At 47.7% G+C, this 25433-nt stretch overlaps 1 protein-coding gene across 1 annotated transcript in view; it reads right to left on the reverse strand.

The window, feature by feature from the left end:
• The window catches only part of LOC142588749 (uncharacterized), a 62132-nt gene extending 37647 nt beyond the window's left edge, over positions 1-24485 (reverse strand). Inside the window, exons 1-2 of the mRNA XM_075700568.1 lie at positions 24285-24485; positions 5684-5942 (exon numbers count right to left, since the gene is read on the reverse strand). Coding sequence (XP_075556683.1) covers positions 5684-5942; positions 24285-24485 — 460 coding nt within the window. The remainder of the gene's footprint in view (positions 1-5683; positions 5943-24284) is intronic.
• Positions 24486-25433: the final 948 nt, after the last annotated feature.

A 25433-nucleotide genomic window follows, 5' to 3' on the forward strand; every position in this document is an offset into this window, starting at 1 on the left:
AAAGCTACGCGCAAGCACTCGCATGTGCGAAGCATCTGCGCTTGTGCCACCACGCCAAGTAGTGCCGACGTTTTGCTGGCGGTTTTCAGGAAACAGGAATACCAGACGTGGACACCAGAAAGCAAGAACTAGCAACAGCAAATAATAGAACTCCCTTTCCTAAGCGAACTTTTAATTTCTAATGACATAAATCCTGAACAATATAAGTTAAATATTTCGTAGGGTTTGCTTGACGCAACGTAGCTTGTAGTTGCTTCCATTTGGGGACTACAAGCAGATGCCCGGCAGAAAAAAAAAAAACAAGAGAAGCGCAGGCGATCCACATACTTTTGACTCTGAAGTGCTAGAGTATATTTTAGGAATCTAATAGCGAGAAAATCAGCGTAATTCATATTTCATTTGGGCGTAATTATCTAGAAATTAAAACTGTTAAGCGGTGCTTTCCAACAGCAGAAAAACTTTGCCATAGAATCAGGAGGAAGAGATTGCCTCCCCATCCTGGCGCTGCGAATGTGGATGTCGAAGGAAACTTTCGAGCAACGCCCCTACATCTGCTGATGGCGTATGCAATGCTATATTACTTTAGAGTAATGGTAGTAATGGTAATTTTGTTGGCAGCACGCCACCACTGGTCGTATTGCCATTTCTTTTCCCTTTGCCGCTCTTCGTATTCACCCTGCTACTGCGGAGTCTTCACTATGCGTTGCCTACGCATAGCGGTGCTGCAACGACAATGAAATTGTTTGCTAGTCTGGTTCTTTTATTTACGAAAGGCTAGTGACGTCACTCCCCACGTCGCAAGCTGGCGTCACCGCTGCAGCTTGCGCTACAGTAATCTTCACCAGAAATCGTATGCGGGGGGAGCTACGTGCTCTGCATTGTTATCACAATCGCCTTATCATCAATTATATGGTTCGGATGCTTGTTCTTTATTGAAATGAATACTGTTTTGTATGTCGTATGCATGATACCAAACAGTGTATGCACTTGGCGCTTCAATCGCGGCAGGAAGTCTTCTGGTTTTTTTTTGTTGTTGTTGTTGTTGCTGTTTTTTTGCGAGGACGTGCCACGGGAAATCCTGATCAACTAGAGGCGAACGGCTTCGCTGAAAGAACGTGCGTTCCGGCTCCGTAGCTTTGGGTTCGCTGCCACAGGAAGTTGTCGCCGGTTACAGAGACAACCTTAATGGTAATCATATTGGCTTTACAGAGTTTTTACCAAAGGGCAATGTTCAATATTTACCAAGGCGGTAGCTTTACAGAGTTGTTAGCACAGGAATGATTCCGTATTTACTAAGGCGGTAAAGAAACGAGTACATTCAAAAAGACATTTGTGTGAACCGACGCAAGAGACCTAGGCATGGACTGAGACAAGTACTCGCCGAACACTTGCAGCATTACGTATGTTCACGACTGAATGAAGTCCCAGTGGTCATTTCGGCTTTTCCACAAAAGCACTATTCAAAATCCGAAGCATAGCTTATGGGAACTCCTTAGCGCCGCATTTGACCTCACATATGCCCATCTCTACAGATCCAAAGCCTCTTCAGAGAGATGTAGTACAGACGACTTCGCAAACCTATATTTTCATACGCAGTATCGAAAATGTTTTCCCTTGAAACAACCTCGGGCACACAAAGGTGTCCAAGTAGCAATCGGTTGGCGATAGTCCCAATCAGCGGGTCTAGCGCTGTCACGTCATTTCTTGCACGCTTCAAAGGACCGCCCCCTGGCGCCTCCTCCTCGGGCGGAGTTGCCAAACTTGGGTGCGCCTAACTCTTGGTTCGTTCGTCCTGCGCTTCCTCGCGACAAATCCATGACGCATTGTCACGAGAAAGGTCACTAAATCACGTGCCCCCTTGCGGCTAGAGTCCTTTAATACTTTTTTTAAGAGTAAAAATCGGGCAACTCTGCCCGGATGGCGAAGCACCGAAATCGACAGGAAGGTTTGGCGTTGCGCTGAAAACTCCTCAAACGGTGTTCGGAGAGCGAGCGGGGGCGACACGTTGGCGCCACACAGCTGCTTCTCTGCAGCAGAAACAGTGTCCGGGCAACACGTTCTCGAAACAATTAGACCATTCTTTGTTTTATTGCAGGTATTCGATATATTATATCCTCAAATAATTATTAAAAGTCTAACAACCAGAGTGAAAATATGTGCAATAAATGTGTCCGCCGCACTGGCACGATGTTGTCAATTAAAACTCATCTAGTACTTCCAGCGGTTATACCTTCTTTAGCCACACAGGCACGCAGTGTTGTATCTTCTGCAGCTCGATAAACCGTGCCATGCGTTCACAAAAGTACATACGCGCTGGTTGGGAATTCGGGTTACAATGGCATGCTGCCATTTTGGAGCGCCATAGACTGTGGAGACCCATACGCATAGTCAAATCATTGGAAAACCGATCATCATTATTTATTATCAAAGAGCTAATGCCATGTCGATCTATCGGTAATTCCTTTCTTTCTTATTGTTCTAGTTCGCAGTATCAAAAGCGGACCCCTTCCCGAAAGCGAATGAAAACGCGATAGGAATCTCCCGATTTCTTGTAAATAACGACGATGGTACCCCAAACAAAGGAAAAAAATTGTGCTGCTGCAGGAACACTCTGACTGATAACGTGCCTGTATGAAACCCGAAGATAGATTTTGTCGCTGTCCGAACACTGCCAACTTTTATTTGCAAACTTCAAAAGGTCCGCTGAACATGTTTCTGTACACTGGAACATGTAAAGCAGTGTCACACCATTGAGCAATTGTTTTCTTTTCTCATTACATAAACAATCATTCGAAATCAGACACACAAAAATAGAAGACATAGAAAACATAGAACACAAAGAAATCGCGAAAAGGGCCGAAATGATTTCGGTTCCCACCACGAACTGAATAAACATGCCTCTGAACTTCATATGACAGCTGTGTGCAAGAAAATATCTTTCACGTCTCGAAAAAAAATCAAATGAAAGATGTTTACAATTTGGCCTAGTAAATGCTGCACCACTCGTAGTCTGCCATCCTGCAAACGCTGAAAAGGCATCGTTCCCAGCTTGACACCCGCACAAAGACAGCACGCACGCGCTGTATTATTGGTGTGTTTAGCCGGAAACAACGTGAGATCTGCATATGTTATATACAAATAAAAAATCACATACCGTTGCCCTAGGGAATGCTGAAGTACAGGTCGCATTCCATCTTTCTAATTTTTTTCTCACTTTTTTTTCTCTGATGCATCCAGTACTCGATTTCTCTGAAAACGCCGAGTGATACACCTAGATGCTTCATGGATGTCGTAACGTAGCCGATACTTGCAAAATATACGGGGTGGATGGTCACTCGCCGAGCCAGAACCCTAGGCATCTCTGCGAATTAACAAAGCTGTTTGTAACGGCACTGGATCTTCTCACAGAGCTGACAATGTTCTGAACGCTCTTAACATTGCAGCGTATGGCCCTATCGTCTGCATTCGACCACAGTCTGTTGACTGAAGACGAAAACCCTGAGTATGCGCATTCGCTTGCGACGATGGACAGACCATTGCGTTTCTATGTAAATACAAGATAACAGCGGTCTGAGTGGGCAGCCGGCGCACACGGAACGCTTGATATGAATGAGGTTCCGCCACTGCATGATCGATTATTAGCGTCGTAAAGCAATTCCTATACGCCATGGCGAGCCCCTCAGGGGTTACGCGGCCGAAATTAGCATGTTCGAGGACGGAAAACGATATTTCATGCGTAACGCAGTCGAATGCCTTCTCAAGGTCTAGCTGGAGGACCATAATGCCGTCGTGGTGTAGCGTCAGACCACTCCGACCCGCAACTGAGCGTACATTTTTACTAACTTCCGTTTTACTAACCTCCGAGAGAACGTGCAAGCAAATGCATACAGCGTGCGCGAGTTTACATTCGGCCGCATACACTGGAACGCAACCAAAGAATAATAGTCAACGTTACTTTTGTCGTTCCCGTCGTATACTTCTCTCTCTGGGTACACCTTTCCCCAGCATTCTTCCTTCGACGAACATCAAGCAGCGTGTTGTCCCTCGTGATACCACTGCGTCGATGTCTCATAGTGTGCCTTCGCGCCAACTGTTGCTTGCGTTTCGGCAAAGCTCGTGAGCGATTTAGTCAGTAAACGTATAACATTCAATGAGACCATCTGTGGCTTAGGGTGTCAATAAGGACAATTGCACGCATCGCATTTATTCTAATGGCATTTAATTAACCCGCTTCACGACACCTTCGCTCCAAATAGATCCATGCGGGCGCGTTGGGATGTGCGTAATTTTTATAGCAATACTTCCGCGTGAAAGTGCTCTCTTGCAGTGTTCAGCTGCCAACGATCCCTATGGAGGCTGCATTATTGTCTTGCATGTTACTTTTTTCCTTTACTTCTTTCGTTTGGACTGCTACGAAACTTGTATCGCGGCTATTGTAGTTAGTTATATACCAGCGGTGCTTGTCATCAGATAGTGACATAGTGTGTATCCAGACATACTCGGTAAATACGTGCTCTTATTGTTACAAAGCGTGACATTACGGTTAGTTCATCTGCACCATGTAACCCATTTACCTGCTCCTCTGCCTAAATCATAACTTCCAGTATGCCCTCGACTACCCTCCCTCTCTCACAAACAAATCACCGTTTACACAATCATCGTAACTTCAAGCGCATTCTTGGACCCACCAATGCTTTGAATTCGTCCGCCCTACACTACAGCCTAAAAATGCGGCATGCTCTTCCTGATAATGTCGTTCGTATTCGTGACCCTGCAAAGCTTCTACAAGACGTGGCACATTTTCGCGAGCATTTGTCTTAATTGTTGTTTCATATTATTTTTTTTACCACGTACATCGCCCCTCGACATAACTGCCGTGTAACTTTGCTTCAACACGTGTATAACACATTTTTCTGTGCTCGTCATCACGGGTTTTGCCTGTTGCTCGCTACTTCTTTTTATTTTCCCTCACTACCTGCTATATAATTTCTCCGTGTTCCGATATGTATATCATAACATTCTGCTTATGTCTGCGCAGTTTTTTTACATATTCCAAATGTGAGACACTTCTACTACGTATTACACCTACTGTAGTCTGTTCTGAGGTTCCTGAAGGCATAAGTAATGTTACGGAGATCGCGTACTGTGGACATCTCCATTTCGTCTGCTGCCGAAGTGCTGACTTTCTGGGGGTGACTGTCTCCTTCTGACGCACACCCAAGCCCAGCCAATCAGAACGTCAGAAACAGACGAAACGGACATGTCCACTATAGGTGGACACTTACAGAATACACCCCCCCCCGCCCCCCTCCCCTCCAGCACATCTAAAAACGTCCAGACGTGACAAAACTCTGCACATGCGTCTAGCACAAACTAGCACATGCGTCTAGTGAAAACTGGCGCACGCGCTCTCGCGCAGTCGTGCTGCTGTACACGTTCTGCTAGACGCGCAGCAAGATCTAATAATCTGAAAAAGCTACTTGGCCTTGGTACGAGAGAAGTATGCGATCTATTACGGCCTAACGGCTGGAACACTGGGCTGCTGCGCTAGCAGACCGAAGTTCAAGCCCACCCCGCATCGGACACGCGATTCTTTTAGCGGCAGCCACGGTCAGTAACGTTTCGGGAGGGGTTCGCCAAGGGAGCTTCGCTTTGAAAACAGAGCGCCGCGCGGGTCCCTCACCTGTGGCCCAGTGCACGCACGAGTGCTTCTCGTTGTCGACGCAGTTGACGTCGGCGCCGCGCTCCACCAGGAAGCGCACCATGGTGCGGTTGCCGGAGATGACGGCGAAGTGCAGCGTGGTGTAGCCTTCTTCGTCCTGCACCGACGTCAGGCCCGGCTCGTACAGCAGCAACAGCTCGGCGCAGCCCGTCGTCAGGTTCTCGGCGCAGTAGTGCAGCGCCGTCTTGCCCGAGCGGTCGCGGGCGGCCGTCAGCGAGGGCTGCGCGAGAGTTCGTGACGACACGAAATTAATACGAGCCTGGTCAGAAGAACGTTTCGATAATTTGACCAGAAGCTAAGAAAGGAACGCTGCTTCCTCCTTCAGGCTGTCCATAGCGGAGCACCGGGACGTACCAGCATGACAGAGTTGATGACGATGCATATCGTTGAGGCGAAGCGAGCTTTGGAATACTTCCATAAGGTTGCGGCAGTCGGGGATGAAGCGAGAAAGAATACGTTAACGCCGAAGGTAGTCTAAGTTCTAAAGAAGGAGCAAAATATTTGGAGGACTTGAGCTACTACTCTGACACTGCCCCCATATACTGTATGAAATACAACACGCCCTCCGAGTGTTGTTGTTGTTGCTATTGTTGCTGCCACTGGCATTGTTTGTTTGTTTACCGTCTACCTATGGCTCGTACCCACTATAGGGGATCGGCCAAGATTCCGATGGATTTAGAGGAAGGCGATTAGTAATGACAGGAAAACACCTTGTAGTAGTAGTAGTAGTAGTAGTAGTAGTAGTAGTAGTAGTAGTAGTAGTAGTAGTAGTAGTAGTAGTAGCAGCCGTAGTCGTTGTTGGATGTTGTCGTCGTCGTCTAAGAAATTAATTGTGCCCGCAAGAGGTTGGCTTGGGTACACAACATAAGGGATTGGCAGGGGTTAACTGTGGTAAACGTGAAGGAAAAATATTTTTTTGTTTTCGTCATGAATGCGGAAAACAAACACATCGTCACTTCATCTTCCCGACAACTTGATAGTAAATAGTACTCTATGTAAAAGCACAGCAAAGAAACAGATCAGGAATAAAACAAATAGAAAGTAATTGGCAAGTGAGCAGGCTCATTTACCATGGAGCTTCTTTGAAATGTCAAAGATGAACTTCTCTGAAATGCCAGCTGCGGCTTCCGAAGCACATGACAGGTGGAATCACTCCCGAAGTCTGTGTGGAGATCAAGACCTAGCACACTTTTTCAAGATCAAAATTTGCCGAATAGCCCACTGGTTAGCGTGTCCGGCACCGCGGCAGTAGATGAGGCGTCGTGAACTCGTATCTTCGTATCTCAGGGGTTGTGGTAGACAAATTTTTTAACCCGTGTGCGCTTATTTTTGTTACCACCCGCGCTCTTCGCTGCCGTTTGCACTTGACAACGAACGTGTTGCAACCACTTGTGCATTGCACCTATTTAGCGGAATGGTTAAATACCATGGCCTCTTCTATCAGCAAGTCTGTGCTTTCTAGGTATGCCTATGAGCCGACTGTATACGTATATACAGGTACTATGCTGATAAGTAAGTTCGAAAAGGAGTACTTCGAAAGGTCTATTCCCGGCGAGCAGGAAAAAAAAAAGATGTGGGTGACCTTGCAGCGTCACTGCATTATTTCCAGGTAGCTGTTTCTTTGAAGTAGTTCTATTAAAAGTTTCAGTTTCCTGGTAACCACGCAGCTTGAGACGTTGTCCATTTATGACTCACCGAATTTACACGTTATAAACGTTGCCCACACTCCACGTTTTCATGCCCTTAGACTTAAAGAAATTTTATCAAAACCAGTAATCACACACTTTTGACTTCGCGGGCACACATCTAGGATGTTCCCCCCAATTTCGCTAAATTAGATCGCGGACAGAGTCTCAGCTTTTTCAGCACTGTTTAACTGAACTCTACGCCGTTCATAAAACGCACGTGCGATGACCTGGAGCACCTGGACAAGTAATTTACGACAAAAGTCAGAATTAGCCCGGAGAATTCGAATTTTGCCTTTACATAACCTATAACATGCTCCCATTTTCTCCAAATATAAACACGGCGACTCGGCTAGCTCACAGAGGACACCGGATGCGGCCCGAATTACACATGGAAATAGGGAGAAAACGGTGGTTCAGTAAATATAATGCAGCTCTGTTAATTAGGCCAGAACTGTTCAAGTTTCGCCACACATTCCTCTTAACATACGCTCCATTTTCGCCAAATGTAAACTCGATCCAACATAGTTTTCTCAGGTGGTAGGAAATAGCGTATAACACCCGCAAGCACTGGATGAAGGAGTTTTTTTATTCATTCATGCCAACGCGTTTAAGTTCTTGAGCTCACTGTTTTGATAATATACACTCCCCCCCCCCCCCCCCCTGTTTCACCAAACTTTACTTTAGTGGCACTTGTAGCTCTGCCAGGACAGCAGAATGAATTCTGCGCTGGTCGTAAGATTTTTCGTCGAACAAACCTAGAGTGTCTACTCCTGTTCCCTATGTCTTCCTCGCGCTTTAGCTTTATACAGTCGTGAGTCTCCAACATGTCCCACTTTCCACACTTTTGTAAGACCAGAATCCTTTATGGACTCCGGCAAAACACATTCATAAATATCAGGAGCGCTTTCGTACGTAATTTACTGCAAGAGCCGTAATTAACGCAGACATATTGAACCTTGCCCTACGCATGTTACAGAAGAGGACCATTATGTGCATTAAATATAAACAAGCTGCTTCGCTTATTTCACCGAGGACATGGAGAAATGCGACTCGTGGAACACATGAAAACAGGCAGAAAGCGAGTATTCTGTAATAATTGGCTGAACTCATAAGTAAATCAGAAACGTTAAACATTCGTTACAGATCATCCCCATTCCAAATATGAGCTCGCAGTCTTGTACGGTTCCGAGTTGAATACGTGGTGAATAACTGAAACCTTGTGCGCACATCACCATTACGCTGTTTCCTATTCCCCCGAATCGTCAACTTAGTGGCACACCGAGTTCTTTCATGACGTGAGGCAAACTTACGCGGTTCTCAAAATGCACATCGGAAGCTCTGGCGCAATTGCACGAGCAATGCTTTTATAAATGCTGCATTACATGCGCAACGAAAATGCCCAATACAAGCCCTATGCTGTGGTCTAATTGCTGTCAAGAATCAGAAGAAATTATAGTTGCACTTTGTGGCCCAAGCTTATTGTGCTTGTTAACTTCTTTTGAGATATATTATTGTTACTGTACCTGGCAATAGATAGAGCAAAAGGGACCGACAAAATAAGGCTCATATGAGGCGACTGATTTGAACCAGTGATGTAATCCTTACTGGAGCGGCGGGAAAACTAGCAGTCCCTGGGTTGAATACCAGCTTGCTTCATATCTCACCACCTTCTAAGCACTGTGAGCCCTTGGTAATCTTATTGCCGCTTTATCCGTTTGAGAGAAAGCCGCTTATAGGTCCGGCCATAAAAGGCTTCTATGTCAAAGGGCGTCCTTGAGCCGAGCCTCTCGTTACGTAAGTCTGGAAAAGGGGCTCTTCGGTTCCAGCTAGTTAATACGGCTTTCCTGCATATGTAAGTGCCCGTCAATATTACGCACCTATCGAGTCGCAGGTATTTTGACTATTTAAGATTACTATTCGCGTTCTACAGTAGCAGCGGTTCGGAGTGGCGCCAGAGCTTCGTTGAGCATTTCTTTTATATTATTCGTTATTTTTATTTCCTCCATGAGCTTTATCATAAGAAACCTTACTGCACTATTTCGCCTTGTGACATCATTCTGCAAAATACCTTTACGGCCACTACTTTATGCACACTTATAGCGAGTAAATCTACAACTTGCACTTAAACTTACTGTGTGCTGTGCTCTGTTTATGAAGCAGCATACTGGTGTCTGCTCGACGTTAGAGGAAGACAACTACGCTTTATTGCAACCACCAAAATACCGCAGTTTAAGCGCCCAGAATACATAAGATGCACTAAATTCTGTACTCTTACTTCGAAGATAGGAAGAAAGAGCTGATACTTACGCTTTTCTTCCTGGGAAGTCCATTCCACTTCATTAGTGCAAGATTCTCCGGAACAGTGAAGTAAAGCGACTGGAATCCACCGCTTCCCGAGTTTGGAGACATGTCCCAAGAATAAACACGGCCCACAGGTTTTCCGAAAACTCGTGGCAACAGGACGATTGGATAATTTTAAGCTATTCACACTACGTAATCGCTTCAGTCGCGCAGAACACAAATCCCTATCTACGAGGGTCTCGCTAACACTCGCGCACGATCAAACCTCAGGTTTGTCCTTCCGCTGGTGACTTCTATAGTGTGTTTGAGGGTCTTCACGTGGTCGAAAGAAGGCTTTTGTGCACATCACACAGCCATTCGATGTGCGGTGTAGAACCATGCCGGGCAAACGCTTTAACTCGGTTACACACGTCAGCTAAAACGTTGTAATGCATCCGGGAGCACAACACCGAGACGTCACTCGTCTTTCGCAGACTGGAGAGGGAAAGAAAGGTGCTCGTTGAATCCCGCACAAAATTGACGCGACGCGCTTTATACAGTCAATCGTATCCGTCGTTAAGACGGAATAGGAAGAACACTTTTTGGCACTGGTGAGCCACCCCTTCTACAGGAGCTCCAAAGTCGGACACCGAGCTTGAAACTTCCTTATGGAAACGATCAGTTCTCCGTGAAGCGAATGCGCAGTATACAAGTAGGCTGACGAATGTAAGAACACAGCGCGTGGGTTTTTTTCAGCTGCCCACAAAAACACGACAGCCGGGGAAAGCTCGAGACCCTTCCGGCCGCCGGTGACATAACTACCGAAATGGTGCCGTGGCGCCCTCTGCCGTGTCAGCGTTCTCCCATTATCTAACACGTCGTAACACGCAACCGTCGACGAGAGCGGAACAGTATAGCTAAAGGAATCGGCGCTTGGGGGAGGAGGGTACAGCGAAGTGGGCGAGGGAGAACGTATGCTAATCGGCACAGTAGCCATGGGCTTTTAATTTATGACGGCCAACGAGGCGGCGTTCGGCTACCTTCGTTTGCGCATGCGTTTATCCTGCCCACTTCCGCGGCGCACGTTCCGGCCATCGTCATTAGCGCGCGCGCTCGAGGGGGCAGATCGCGCATAATACGCAGGTCCGCACGTCAGCGCCGTCCGGCATTTTCAATGAAAGTCCCGTTGTCCGCGCGACGACACGAAAAGGCGTGCAATAACGGAGGATGATAGGTGACCGGTTCCACGCCCACGGCTCCAGGACGACGTCTGATCACGGCGCGCGCACCCATCAAAGAAGCACGAAAGACAGATATCACCGTGGCCCCGCTATAGAATCCCTCCATACGGCAGAGTGCATGAGTGCTGTGGTATAATATAGCTGTCGGCGACGAAGCGGCCGCTCTGCAGACAAGCAGTTATTTGACAGCGATAAGAGTCGGTTTTCGTGTGCTCCCCCGTTACGTCGCTTTTGTCGCACCGCTGACTTGCGAACAGTCCAAGAATCTCAAAGCGAATCTATAATCTGACCGTCTCGCCGGAAATGTTTGCCGGTCCCGTAGATAGCGCAGCCTTTTAGGCTGCGCTATCTATGTGGGCCGATCTCGAAGGCTGTGAAGTGCAAAAATGTGGGCCGTTCACGTGGGTATGTACCTGCTTCTGGGTATGTTCCACGGAGTATGTGCCATTCTTCATTGTTTGACGCCAACTTGGTTCACACTGTGTGTGCGCCGCTGGGCATGCGCGGACTTCACGGCCGCGCCGCCAGAAGGCGCAGCGTGTCCGGAGGGAAGAGCGAAAGAGGAGTCATCGATAAGGCTGCAGCCCACGCTTGGTGCATGACGTGTTCTCGCTTTTCGCATACTTGCACAGTCATCGTAGACGAGCTCTTTCCGAATTTCGAACTGACGTTTGAAATTTTGAAATCTGGTTCATGGCCAATCTCCTATAGCGGGTATGAGCCATGGGTGTCTTGGCCAACGAGAACCACTGTGGCGACGAGGATAGTTACACCCTGTTGACACGGTGACATATTTTCGGAGTCGCATTTATCGGCGTCTGTACTTTCGTCGTTCGTGGCGAGCAGAGCCCTTCTAAGTGCGCCTTACAAGTAAAGCAGCTGATCGCCCCAATCTCCGTAGATCGTGCGCCTCAATTCCGAGTTTCGCACGTGTTTTTTTAGTGAAGAAACTTGATGAAAATACGACCACAAATATTTACGGGACACGGGATGTGCGATCGAATTGGGCTAGGAATGCGATAATTAAACAAGAATGCAGATGAAGTATAATGTAATCTACTGTGTAGGTTATAACGCGTTTCATTTCATGCCAGTTTAATTTATTGCGCACAGTAAAGTGAGCTTAAGGCTCAGAATACAACTGCGGCCCTTGCTTTTTGTTTGGAACATATCAATATTGCCTGCGCAAGCATCTTTACTCGATTGCTCGTATGACTCATTGAACATTGCGCGTGTGGTCTGAGAAGACGTGCGCACTCATGAAGACAATTACTTAACTTTAGAGCGTTTTGTGCGCTGAACAGCGTCCAATGAAATACTTTCGGCTAATATACAACAACGGCTGTTTTTGTGCTCCAGGTTCGTATAGTTGGCGCACTTACGCCCGAGCACATAAAAAAAAAAAGATTGTAAGAAAACTAAAACATGAACTAAAGTTGCGACGACAGTGGTATAATAAACGCCAAGGGGGTATTACTTAGCGCTTAAGATTGAATTGAATTGTGTAGTTTTACGTGCCAAAACGAAAATTTCATTCCGAGGCACGCCGTAGTGGGGGGACCACGGAATAATTTTGACCACCAGGGCGGATCTTTAACGTGCCCCCCATTCACGGGACAGGGGCGCTTTTGCATTTCGCCCCCCATCGCACTTAAGATAGCCATAAATGCAAATGCAAGTGTGCATGCACGTTAATTACCAGACAGTAGATTTCTATACCTGCCAAAACTGTCCGAGAAGAAACTGTGTTATTTTTTAGAGACTTCAATTTGAGTACAAGACGACACCGTCTTTCGTGGATGGTGCACATTCAAGCCAAATATTGTAGCACGTGTAGCACGCCCATAAATTTGCTTACCTCAAGCGCGAAAGCACCGGCTTGTCTACTGACAAGCTTGAATGGTGGCATTCTGCTAGTTGCTGGTTGTTTTTTCGCTCTATATACGGATCGATAGCACTATACGAAGATGACTTATGTGTTCCTGCCTGTCTTCAGGCTGGTCACGCGCTGAATGCAAATCAATCGTGGTGGAACGCCGCGTCACGGCTACGGAAATCGCAGGGTACGTCGATTGCACCGCCCAAAATATTTTTTTCGATGTTTTTGGAGCCACGCTACATTCACTTAAGGGTCAGCTCATTTTTTTAAGGCGAGTTTAATTGGCCATTACGGTGTGATTACCATTACCCCTGCACATCGAGCTGCATGCATTCTGTACACGTACGGCCGTCGGTAATTAATAGGTTGCTATACTTTGTAGCGAAAGCACTCCGCGGTTAACTTTGACAGAAAGAGTGGATGGTCTACTCCTTGATAAACAGAAGGAAAGGAGGAAGGCATTACGCACAAAAACGAATATCAGATTAGGCTGCATTTGTAAATTACGTTTCTGCAAAGCGATCACTCTTATACGAGGCTTCGTTGGGAAGGAAAGGCGCAAGAAACGAAAGGCTGGCAGCGACTCCACCCTCAAATACTGGCTACTTGACGTTATGTGTCTTGAAAGCGTCTCCTAGGGGGTCTCGTTCGCTGTTTAACGGTGAAGGGCCGCTGTACGTCGCACTCTAAGAAACCATGGACACAGCATACGAATATTTGTGAACATTTCCTGCACCGATTACGTTTCGGGGCGTTGTTCAGAAGGGAAACCTTCGCTTTCATTCTTTCCAACGTGAACTTTCTTTCCCTGCCTAATAATTCGATGTTCAAACCATCGGGGCCAAAACCGCACGTATACTCTCTCAGGATCAACGCCAGGCAGGTCTTATATGAGAAGACTGGCAGGTGCGCACTATATCTCGTCGCGCTTTCACACGAAAGCACGCCTAACAGAAAGCGCTACAAAAGTGCTGCTTTGAGAGAAGCTGTCACCATTCTGAGCTGATTCGACACGGTGCCGTTCCGTTGAACCGTTAGTTATTTGCTTTCAGAATGATGTCGCCATCCAACGCGGCGCGTGTGGAAGATGCCAAAACCTGCTGCTCTCGATCCTATGCCTCGCTCTCAGTTGTGTTTCGTTTGTGATTAAGCCAAAATTGGGTAACAGCTTTGCATATTTGCCCTTTTGGCGGCCTTTACCAGGTGTTTTAGAGCGAATATTCTTTTTTTTTTAGTGAACCCTCCCGAACTTAGTTGACCGTCACTGTTGGATGCTGTCTTTTTTTTTTTTTTTGCAGAATAGATCAAGCAAAGAAAATATAAGCATCACTCGTCCGGTAGCGGGATCGAGAATCGGTCTCCCGGCCCAATAATTTTCGATATTCAAACCATCGGGACCAGAAGCGCATGTATACTCTCTCAGGATCAACGCCACGTAACTCTCCTTTGAGAAGACTGGCACATGCGCCATTTGTCGTCGCGCTTTCGCACGAACGCACGCCTAACCGAAAGCGCTACAAGACCGCACAGCACCCGCCACATTCCACCAGACGGACTTGCTCTTGCGGGAGAACTCTGAGCAGCCCGAAGTCTTAGACGCTGTGGTCGCTGGTGGCGCTCTGTCGCGTTTCTCCGCCGCCTTGGCAGATGGCGCTGGGACGCGTTCGGCGCGGAAGTCGGCTGCACGTGTCCTATGGAGATATGCTCAGTTTCGTTTTGCCGGTTTACCAAAGCCTTGCTTACTTCGATTACCACAACGCTGTAATATCTGCGTGACTTTTCTTTTTCTTTGACGCTTTCGCCCCTTCCCGTGGTCGTTGGTTGATGGTCGGTGGCGGTCTATACACAAAAACTCGTGGCTCAGTGGTAACGTCTCCGTCTCACACTCCGGAGACCCTGGTTCGATTCCCACCCAGCCCATCTTGCAAGTTGTTTTTTATTCATGAAGTGCCTGCTGGGATTTAACGCTCACGGCCGACGCCGCCGACACCGACGACACCGGCTTTTCTGCGACACGAGCTCCTTAACGCTGTCGCGTTAGTACGCCGATGCAAAGGGCGCACGCTCTGACCAAGTTGCACAGCGCAGTCGCCGTCAGACGCCAACTATAGAGCGTAGCTTTTTGAGAGCTCACGTGATCTCGCACGAGATATTTGGGCCGTCTGAAGGTGCACGTGCTGTGACGGAGCCCTCAGGAAGGATCAGTCCTCGTCTTCTACCGTTGCCCTCTCTCCATGTGGCGGCTGTGCGAGAGGAGCATGGCTGTCGCCTGTCACGCCGGCGCTCACACCACTGGAGGCAACGCACACACACGTGCTACAATATAGGGTTACACGTGCTACAGTAGGCTCCGATTTGCGGACTTCCGCGCAATTGATATGTCATGACGAATTGGCTTATACGCAGAGCCACCTCAGAATACCATACCGCTACTGATTTACCGGTTAAGGGCTCTGTTCTTTACGAAATTACGCAACGAAATAACGAACGCTACGGGAAATATCCTCACGGCAACAAATAGACGCGTTCCAGCGCGTCATTCGTTTTATTTGATTTATTTAATTTTGATTTTTCTTGTTTTCTTTTACATGCTTTTGTATTGTGTTCTGGCTTTATGTTTTCTATGACTTGCAGCATACGACACCGGATTTTCTGCGACACGGAGCCCTTAACGCTACCGCGGTAAACATTTTGAATGTGGGCATGTTTCGGTTTAAGCGCACTATTGGCTGGGCGCCCTTACCTTTCTTGCTCGCTAAATTCACCGGGTCACTGGTAAAAACTTGAAGCTTCGCAGGGCCTCCGTGTCAACATCAAAAGAGTCTCTACCTTAAGTAAAGGTAAGGTTTCTAGAAACCAGACATCAATTCCTACAAGAATGCTATTGCGGCACACATACATGCGATTTAAATCCGTACATGGACGTCGTAATCGAAAGCATCATTGCCGGTCACAAATTACTCGGGCGAAAACGCAGCTTTCCATGATGCGCAAAGCTTCCCATTGATTCCAGCTGCTTGAGCAGGAACATTGAAAGAGAGGCGAACGCACCAGTTGTTTGGGAGCGAGCCTAAATGTACTATATCGAACATGAAATGCATGCTTCAATGTCCCGGTGGTTTACTGATGACGTTCAACGCGCAAAGCCAGCACAAGGGCTGCTAAAAATGCTGTAACTGACAGCGCCTGATTTATTTTGTCCTCCACCTGAGGTTCCTTAACACTTACCGCAACGTGCGGCGCTCACTTGTATGATTGTATTTGTATGATTGATTGTATTTGTATCGCTGTATGATTGCAAACATAACGGGTGAAACAATGTCGTTGCTCTGAAAAGGGGTGTAAAAAAGAAGTGCCAGCACGGGCGATCGCAAGTCACCTGCTGCTAATAAGGCAGCGCTCACGCCAAGGAGTAAAAAAAAAAATTCCCACGTGCACTACATTCACGTTTCACCAAGGCACCACACTGTACACACACACACAAGGCTGGGCATACCAGCGCTTTTTTCTGCATTCCACCCCCATTGAAATGCAGCGTCCGCGCGATCGGTAATCGAACCCTTGACTTTGTGCTCCGAAGCCGCGTGCTGACGCGACGAAGCCACCGCCGGCTTCCACTCGCGGTGTAGTCAAAGCGTGGTTCGAGTAAGCCGTAAAACGTTATACACGTCGTTGCTCTCATAGCATCCGGCAAACGACGCGAGCGTCGCTCATAGAATCCGGCAAACGACGCGAGCGTCGCTCATAGAATCCGGCAAACGACGCGAGCGTTGCTCATAGAATCCGGCAAACCGCGCGAGCGTCGCTCATAGAATCCGGCAAACGACGCGAGCGTGGCTCATATTATCCGGCAAACCGCGCGAGCGTCGCTCATAGAATCCGGCAGACGACGCGAGCGTCGCTGCACTGGAATTCAATATCGCCGAGCCGTCCCGCACGATACAATACTTATTGCGTGTGCTGCACCCCAACTCAGCTCTCCTGTAATCGCGGCGCCCCCAGCACTACATACAAGTGAAGCGCAAGACAACGGAATGAAAGAAATACTACAAATGTGTTCCTATTCCTCCACCGTCTATGCTCCACCTTTCGTTTGAGCTTGACGACGTGACCTCCTATATCACGACACCCTCGACCACGTATGCGCACGTCGTGGTACGGCTGAAGAGGAGGGAGTGAGAGACAAGCGAGTCGCGAACGGAATACGACATGCGTCGATCGGCGAAGTCTACCGCAAGAGGGCGTGGCAAGGTGATTCCAGCTAGTGTTCCTGTATATGCTCCCGCAGGGAGCAGAGTTGCGCATACCTTTTCCGGCGCCGCTCGCACCGCTATTGGCCGAGCGCGAAAAATGACGTCAAATGATCCGCGCCGCTGTGAAGCCAACTTTACGGGCGCATCGCCGACTCATGCAAACTCGTCGTTTCCGTCAGTGCCATTGCCATTGCAATCAGCGGACCGTTGATCGTGCGTTGAGAGGAGCAGTTGCGGGTTTCAGGTACGGTATTCGACGATGTGAAGTCAAGGACCTTGGTGAAGTGATACGGAACACATCGTACTGGCACTTATTCAAGTATGACGGGGTGCAGCGCACCACACTGCACAAACCGCACGGAATTCAGCCATAGGAGTAAATGCTTCAGCCAAGCAAACTAGCTGGAGGCACACTGATACTATAGTAAGAGTGTTGTTGCTAACAAGTCTGGGCTTGTTGACTTTGAAGGCACCCTTCAGAGTTTAAAATTGAAATGAATAATATGTACCTCTCTCGTCAACTGCAATTTCTGAAGAGCTAGGACATCTTTGCAGAAAGCACACAAGGGAACAAGGACAAAACGGGTGCTAAGTTGGCGTATGCATGTTTAGCTCTCTAGCTGTGATAATTGTAATATATTCCTTCTCCGTGTGAAGTTTTGAGAACAGTAAAATTGATTCTAGTCAATTTATTGTCTTCAAGTGCATTCGCTTATTCATTTTGTTAACTAATTGCTGCCATATAAGCTAAGCTGCAATTGTATGTGTGCTAGCTTGCGAGCACCATGTATCAGCCAGTGGAACAAAAACTTGTTTAATTAAACACGCTAGAAATCTACGTTGTGCTTTGGTGAATGCTGTTTCCTGTGGGCGGGAGTGGAGTGAATGCACTGTTCAATGACGTAAAATTTCCTTGCCTCTGATGCGATAGGTCACAAAGCTTTGTAACCTGGCTTTTTGGCCAAAGCCTGCTTCAGTGAATTCATTGATTTGATACAGTGTCTTCAACTACTGGCTTTTTCTCTGAGTGGTAAGAGATCAAGAAAAATGTGTTGTCAGATTACAGTCTGCACTGTGCGAATAATTACTCTGCATGTTTGCCATCTTGATGTGATTAGTGCAATAAAAATAACCTGTTGTTACTCTTAATAGCTTGTTGCCTTTTCAGTTTCTTTGAATTCTGCCCCCAAGGTTCCAAGAACCAGCACACTTGGCCTGCTGCCGTTCATGCATTCCCTTGTATGAAATAAATTTGATCTAGAAGCTCTTGCATCTTGAATCTTTTTCTACTTGCAGATTTGCTGCTACTATATAGCTGATTAGTCGGCGGTATGAATGAATCGTAAAAGTAAGCTTTGCTTAAAATGTGCGCATGTGAACATCTGAAACGCGCTTAAATCTGTGTCTGCACCGCATTATCGAAAACGTGCAGCTGTTGTGAACGATGGTTAGTGATAAATGACGCTCTGTTAACGGTCACTGACATAACTGCAGGCACGATAGCTCTCTTGACGACGGTAATTAATCGGCTGGTTTCGACAGCCAATATGCGCTAAGTGTCCACCTTACGTGTGTGAAGTTTTAAACACTTTATAAAACATTTCTTGCTTTCTGACAATGATAAGACAACTTCATATGCTTGCTGAAAATCATTGCACCGCCTTTTGTGGCAACGTACTGCGCCTTTGCGAGCGAACTTTGGCGCTGTTCGAGCCACGGGAGTATTTTATTTTGGGGAATCAGAGGCGGTCCGACCCCCTATTTGTACGTTCATGCGTGTGTTTGTATATGCGTGTTTACATAGGTACATACAAAGTTTCGGTTGGTTGGAAGCCCACCCCCTCCGACTGCACGAATGACTCGTTCGAGCGTAGCCTGTATTAAGAAGTGCCCTTTGCTAAGCGCCTGCGAACAATTGGCGCTTGTAGCTCACGACCATTAGAGAAAAAGGCGGAACACCGTCCAGCATTTGGCTCCTGCGCGCGCGAGGAGTGGCTTCGCTGCAGAGCTGGATCACGACGGCGGACCTATGCGCAACTCTGCTCCCTGCGGGCGCATATACAGGAACACTAATTCCAGCCGCGTAAAAGAACCCCAAGTACGCGAGAAGAGTGATCCCTGTCGGCGGCGTAACTCTGTTCGCCCGAATGCGTGGCTGCTGCTGTTATTGAAGTTGAGCAACGAAGTTGCGTAACTTGCGGAGAAAAAACAGAAGAAAAAAGGCGCTATATTTTTCGGACTGTGTTTGCGCAAAAAAAGCAAGAGTGGCGTTAACGATCAGGCGGTAGCGTGTGACAACCACACGTAAATTATCTGACGACGAGCATTTGAAAGTGAGGCTACGAATAACCTATAGACATCTGCCGCCTGTGTAATGGGTGTGGTAAAGAAAGCGACGAAAAATTGCTGCTGCCGCGGATTTTGGTAGGCGATTTATGAGCTTCCCCACTGCTCGGATGACGTGCTTCGCATTTGCTTCTCATTCTCGCGTTTTATGTTCGCTACCGTATTAAAGCGAACCTTCGTAGCCTGCCTTACTGGAGTTCAGCGTAAGTAAAGAAAAATAAATGATTCTTTGGCTTTACCTGCAAAAACAACAATATGATTCCGAGCCACACCGTAGTGACGGGTGGGGGGGGGGGGTGACTCCACAATAATTTTGACTTCCTGAAGTTTTTTGAACCTGCACGCAAAACACGATACACGGGCGTTTTTGCATTTAGCCCCTATCGAAACGCGGCCGCCGCGACCGCGGGATTCAATCCCGTGTCCTTGGCCTTAACAGCACAACGCCAATGCCGCTACGCCACCACGGCGTGTTTAGTGTAAGTACGTAAATTTCTGCACGAATATAGACTTACATAGACTTGAACGCTGGCAGTAAAATAAGGGCAAGTGAGCGCACCTCTGCTCGGCGCAACCAAAATATATATCACAAAATAAAAGCTGCACATACAAAATCATCTCACAGGTGCTCAAGTGGTCTATGTGCTTATACCTATAAAGTACACAAAGCTCTTACTGAAAAAGCACCTAATAATCAGCAGCTTCCCTGTTGTAGTGCCAATTTAGCGGCAAAACGACAAAATTTATCGGTCTTTTGTGTTGCCAAGCGGGAATATATATATATATATATATATATATATATATATATATATATTTGTGTGGACGGCGGTTTTTCTTTTTTTCAGCGTTGTTCAGATAACGTTTTCTTTATTGGCGGTACGAAAACTTTAATGTTCTCGACAATAATTCGTAGTTCACGTGCCGCAAAGGTGCAGCTTATCGATGAAAAATTATCATCTTCATCGGCATACACTGTGTGCTTCGCATTTACTTCTGCATGTCTCCACGCTTCCTCTAAACTACAGCCGTAATAGTTTTGGTTGTTCTTAGCAGCTTTACTATTGGTCAGTTTCTCAGACGCGCTTATAAGCGGATTCTTGCCTCGTGAAGTCCTAGCTCCGCTGAAGATACATCCAAAAGTTCAGGAAGGAATGGTTACAGGAACCAGTTCTTCGAGACTGGTTGATAAAGGTTCCAGGTGACGCCAGGAGAGCCAAGTACAGCTCTTGCAAAACAGAACTTTGTGCAGAGCACGAGAATTAGTCGCGCACGCTACTACTAAAGATAAGAGTGGGACGCGGTAGCATTCAAAGAACTCTGACTGCTTCTCACGCTTCCCGGCAACTGGAGCGTATGTAAGCGCAATGGTTACCGGGAAACCTTTGCCGCGAACGCTATGCAGGAAGCCGAGCTTTGTGGTGGAACCACGGCCTCTTGCTTGCGTCGCGATGCGGCAAAGGCGAGTGCCAGATGGAGGTATTGCAAGGAAACGGGCGGGCCGCTCCGTGGCCCCCAAGAGACCCATTGTGCCGGCGCGCGCAAGATGGCGGACGCCGCGGTCAGTTTCAGTGTGTCAACGGCTTCGTTGAGTTTTCGCGTAACATAATTGTGTTTTCTGGTATAGTCAAATTAAAATCCCAGGGCTATCATATCTGCAGGTTGTGTGCAAGCCGTAGTTTACAATTATTCTGCGTATTTTAGCTTGAAAAACTTAATTAGTTCAGTAGGTTCCTTGCGCCACATGGAAGGCCTGGGTATGGGTGCTTCATATTTTTTTTTTTTTTTTGCCGGAACGACGTTTGACGCCGAATATTGTGCAACACGGGGCCCTTGACGCTTTCGCGTCAATATAGCATCAAGTAATATTGCTCATTTTGCAACATTGAAAAAAAAAATTCCGCTAACAGCGGAAACATTTAACCCTTCCAGAAAATTGTTACATTTGAACGCACTGGATACCTAACTTGTTTCAAAGCAGAAGTTTATTGGCTCTCGTGTCATGTTTACAAGCTACATACTAGTCCTAAAGGCTCATTCACACTAAGCCAACATGACGCTGATTTCAGTCAGCCGACTCTGGGCGACGTATTTTTTTTCCTTCGTGTCAGCGCCCCAGTCACACTGTGCCGACGCCAGCGGTCCGCCGAAGGCCGTGTCGGCAGCGTGTGGGCGGAGAGCTCGCGATGGGGGCAGGTCTACGCCTTCTCTTTACACACTTGCAACATTCATTGTTGCGTATACGGGGCCCGAATTGTACCTTTCTTCGCAACGCTGTAGCTTGTTCGCAACGAGAATGGACGAAGTTCAAGTTGCAGCCGTCGCTACGGCAGCGTTATAGTGTGTTTAGAGGCACTCGAACAACCACCAGAAAAGAAAAAAAATTGGAGGACGCTTAAGCTTCGCCTTCGAGCGGAACGCGATAGCGTTATCGCACCCCTTTCGCACCGCCCACTCATTTGCTCGGCATGCTCTTGACGAGACGAAGAGGAGAAGCGGGCGAGTGGCGTGCCATCTGTCGGGGCAGCGCCGTACATTGCGAGGAAGGGGTCTTCTATGTATGCCGCGAGATGGCTCTGCGTGTGCGCCAAGCGCAGAAGAAATGTAGCGGAAACGTACTTCGGTACTCGCTTAACCGAGACTTCTGTAATTTACATGCTCATAGTTACCAATATACGCCGCAGTATAACTTTCTACGACACGTTTCTAAGGCAACACCGCATTCACTAGAGGCGCTTTTGTCCCGCTTTGAACCATCGAACTCATGGCTGAGTTGTAGCGTCTCGGTCTTACACTCCGGAGACCCTGGTTTGATTGCCACCCAGCCCATCTTGCAAGTTGTTTTTATTTATGAATTGCCTTCCGCGATTTTTCGCTCACGGCCAACGACCCCAACACCGGCTTTTCTGCGACACGAGCTCCTTAACGCTGTCGCGTTAAAATATGCCAAGCAGTTGCTGCGTGCCTCCGTGGCTGCAACGAAGAGAGCGTACGAAAACCTCATGCGGGAATTAGCTCTCGAAGACACTGAATTCTATAGAGACACTGCATACCAATACATCTCGTTCTACAATGTTTTTGCGCATTCACTGCAAGAGATTGTGACAGCACCGACGAGGCAACGCACTTAAAGACGAGACAGAGCTACTGCCGACGGCATCCGCGTCCCGCAGCGTTCACGCCGAACGCGCGCAGTGCCCTTGACTACAGCCAGCTGACACACACCGGCGGTCCCTGCATTTGAACTAAAGCATGTGTCTATTCATTTTTCGTAAACATGCAAGCGGAGTTGCCTCGGCATTCGCGTTGTCAGAGCGATGTTTTTCGCTCTGCGACCGATCTCACGACGACTGGCCGCAGGCAACGGTCGGTAGGCAGGTTTTGTCGGCGTCCGCGTCGCGAAAGCCTGTCACGCTGCGACAACTCGCTGTCGTCAGTCACGTCGACGGCGTTGTCGGCCTAGCGTGACACAGTACTTCTCAACGACATAGCCTGTTGATTAGTCGGCCGATGGTCGGCATCGGTGTCTTGTCGTTATGTGGTCGGCGTCGGTGTAGTGATGGCCTAGCGTGAGTGAGCCTTCAATAATTGTTTCCGATATTTCTTCTCGATGGTATACATAATAACACAGTGTCATAACTTTGTAGCAGGCGCTTCCAAATATGCGTTCAACATTATGGAAGATTTGTCCCGCACTCATCGTTAATCACACTTCTTGTTTTTTATTGTCGTATTTTTCGGTGTGTGCTTGTTTCTGTTTTGCTCTGTACGGTATCAGTGGCATTTCAAATTTCCATTCCATTATTTTAAAACATTTTTGTGTGCCGGCCTCTCAGAAACGGCGCTTCGCCGTTCTTCTCTAGTTCGTTTGACAAAACCTCCCATGGAAAAATTTTTAAATTTTTTGCATTGCAGAGAAAGCTGCTCTTTTGGACTTTTTTCCTTCCTACTGCTACATTCATCCTTTACCAAATGACAAACATTGCTATTGACATGGTCTGTTCATCCTTGTCACACATTGCACGGTTCAGCAGTCAACCAACCCCCCTGCTTCATGTATGCACCACACAGATCCTCCGCAGACGGTCTGACAGACTACCAATATCATTAGGGCGGTCCTTTGAAGTGTAGCAAAACCTTGTTTCATAACTAAATATGGCGAAACACGTCATTATCAACGCCTGACTTTTAGTGAAACGTATGCTATTGCAATAAAAAAATAATGTGCCAGGAAATCAAGCAATTGAAATGTTATTATTCGTTTCAAACAAACAGGCATAATCCAAATCATGGGGCGGTGTCGTTCGATGCGTAAACAACGAAAAGTTCTATAGACGGTTTCACTCGCCCGATAACAGCAAAGCGATAGCGGCCCCAAGAAACTGCCGGCCACGGGCCTCATCAGACTGCTGCGCCAGAACACAAATCGTGCTTTTGAGTTCTTACACTCTGCTGAAAGTATATTTTTAAGCTTTGAGATAAAAGACGTGCGTATTACGCCTTAAGATTATAGCATAAGATTTCTCGTATGCATTACGGCAATCCTTACTTGTAAAATTGTCATTATGTACAGAGGAAAAGAGCCCACCCGTCGTACGCTGCTGTTTCAGCATCAACCCGCCAACTCATCAAGTTTGATTACAGACTCGCCGGATCGGCGCAGTATACTGTTGCGCTGTCTCTGAGATCAGCCCATTTTACTCAGCCAGACACACGACAACGACGACAACACGACAAACGATGCGGAAGTATACGAGACACAGCTTCCCTTTAAAATTTTCAAGAGCACCAGTATGCCTTGGCCCGCATGTTCTCGCGGTTTTCCTCGATTGTTCGGTTTGCGCTTTGAAGCATGAACATAAGTATAGTCATTCGCACCTTCCTTTGGAGCAGCGCCTTGACCTCCAGCTCATTGTTGAGCTGGCAGGAGGACATGAGCGCCGTGAGGCCCAGGGACGTCGCCCGCGCATGCTGCTGCTGCTGCTGCGGCTGCTGCTGAAGATGCTGCGGAGGCTGCTGCCTGCCGCCCAGGGTCATGGCAGCGTGGTCCTGGATCAGAGGGTTCTCGGTGCTGGCCATATAGGGGCCGCCCCAATCGCCCGACAATCACTCCTCACATGACCACTGGTCGCGTGGGCTACCGCTGCAGCAGTGCGGATGCACTGCTTCGGTCACGTGGCACTGGATGTCGACCAGCCGGTGACTGGGTCATGGAGGACGTTCATGTTGATACACCTGCGGGGAAAGCATGCGCATATTTAGCACTGCAGTTGTAAGATTACGGTGCGCAGTGGTCAGCACATAGCCGAGAGAGTTTGACCATCGTAGAGCTCAACGCATTTCACTGTGAAAACGATTTTCTTGTTTTGCACATGTACCTAAACTCCGGTGTTAGTAGTGCCCAGAGACAAAATGTTACTCAAGGGAAAGGAAATACATATGTGATTTGGAAACTTGCAGCTGTAGTTTGAAGCGGGTTGAAGCAGGACGAGGGGAAGTTTAGAACATTGCACAAAAGACCACTCTGACGGTTCGCCATTCTGCAGGGTAATATATAGTAATAAGTATAGGCTGATGATGACAAATGCCGTACGCGATGTGCAAAATTTGTTCGACACAGTGAGTTGCTCGCTAGTGAATGAGCTTTCAGCAAATTAAGATTTGACCCCCCTTTGTGAACACTGCATGAATAATTAGTTATAATGTGACGCCCCTTTGTGAACACTTCATGAGCTTCTAGTAAAGGCTGGGGCTAAAAGTACGTCCGATGTCTCGCTCCAACATGTTTTTACTAGTACAGGCGGCACAACTGCCGTTGCTGCCACCATGTACTCTTGCCCTATATTCGCTGCCACTGAAATGCAGTGCAACGGAAAGTGAAAGTGCACTCGGCGTGCACACGCCGTTGCGCAAGCGTTACACGGTTCGTCACGCCGAATCGCGTCTTTAACGTCGCACCGCACCGCGTCGCGAGGGGAGAGGGGGACGTGGTCGATACGGGCGACCAGGCGAAACACGGACGTCATT

The sequence above is a fragment of the Dermacentor variabilis genome, chromosome 7 (assembly GCF_050947875.1).
Source record: "Dermacentor variabilis isolate Ectoservices chromosome 7, ASM5094787v1, whole genome shotgun sequence".
Taxonomy (NCBI): domain Eukaryota; kingdom Metazoa; phylum Arthropoda; class Arachnida; order Ixodida; family Ixodidae; genus Dermacentor; species Dermacentor variabilis.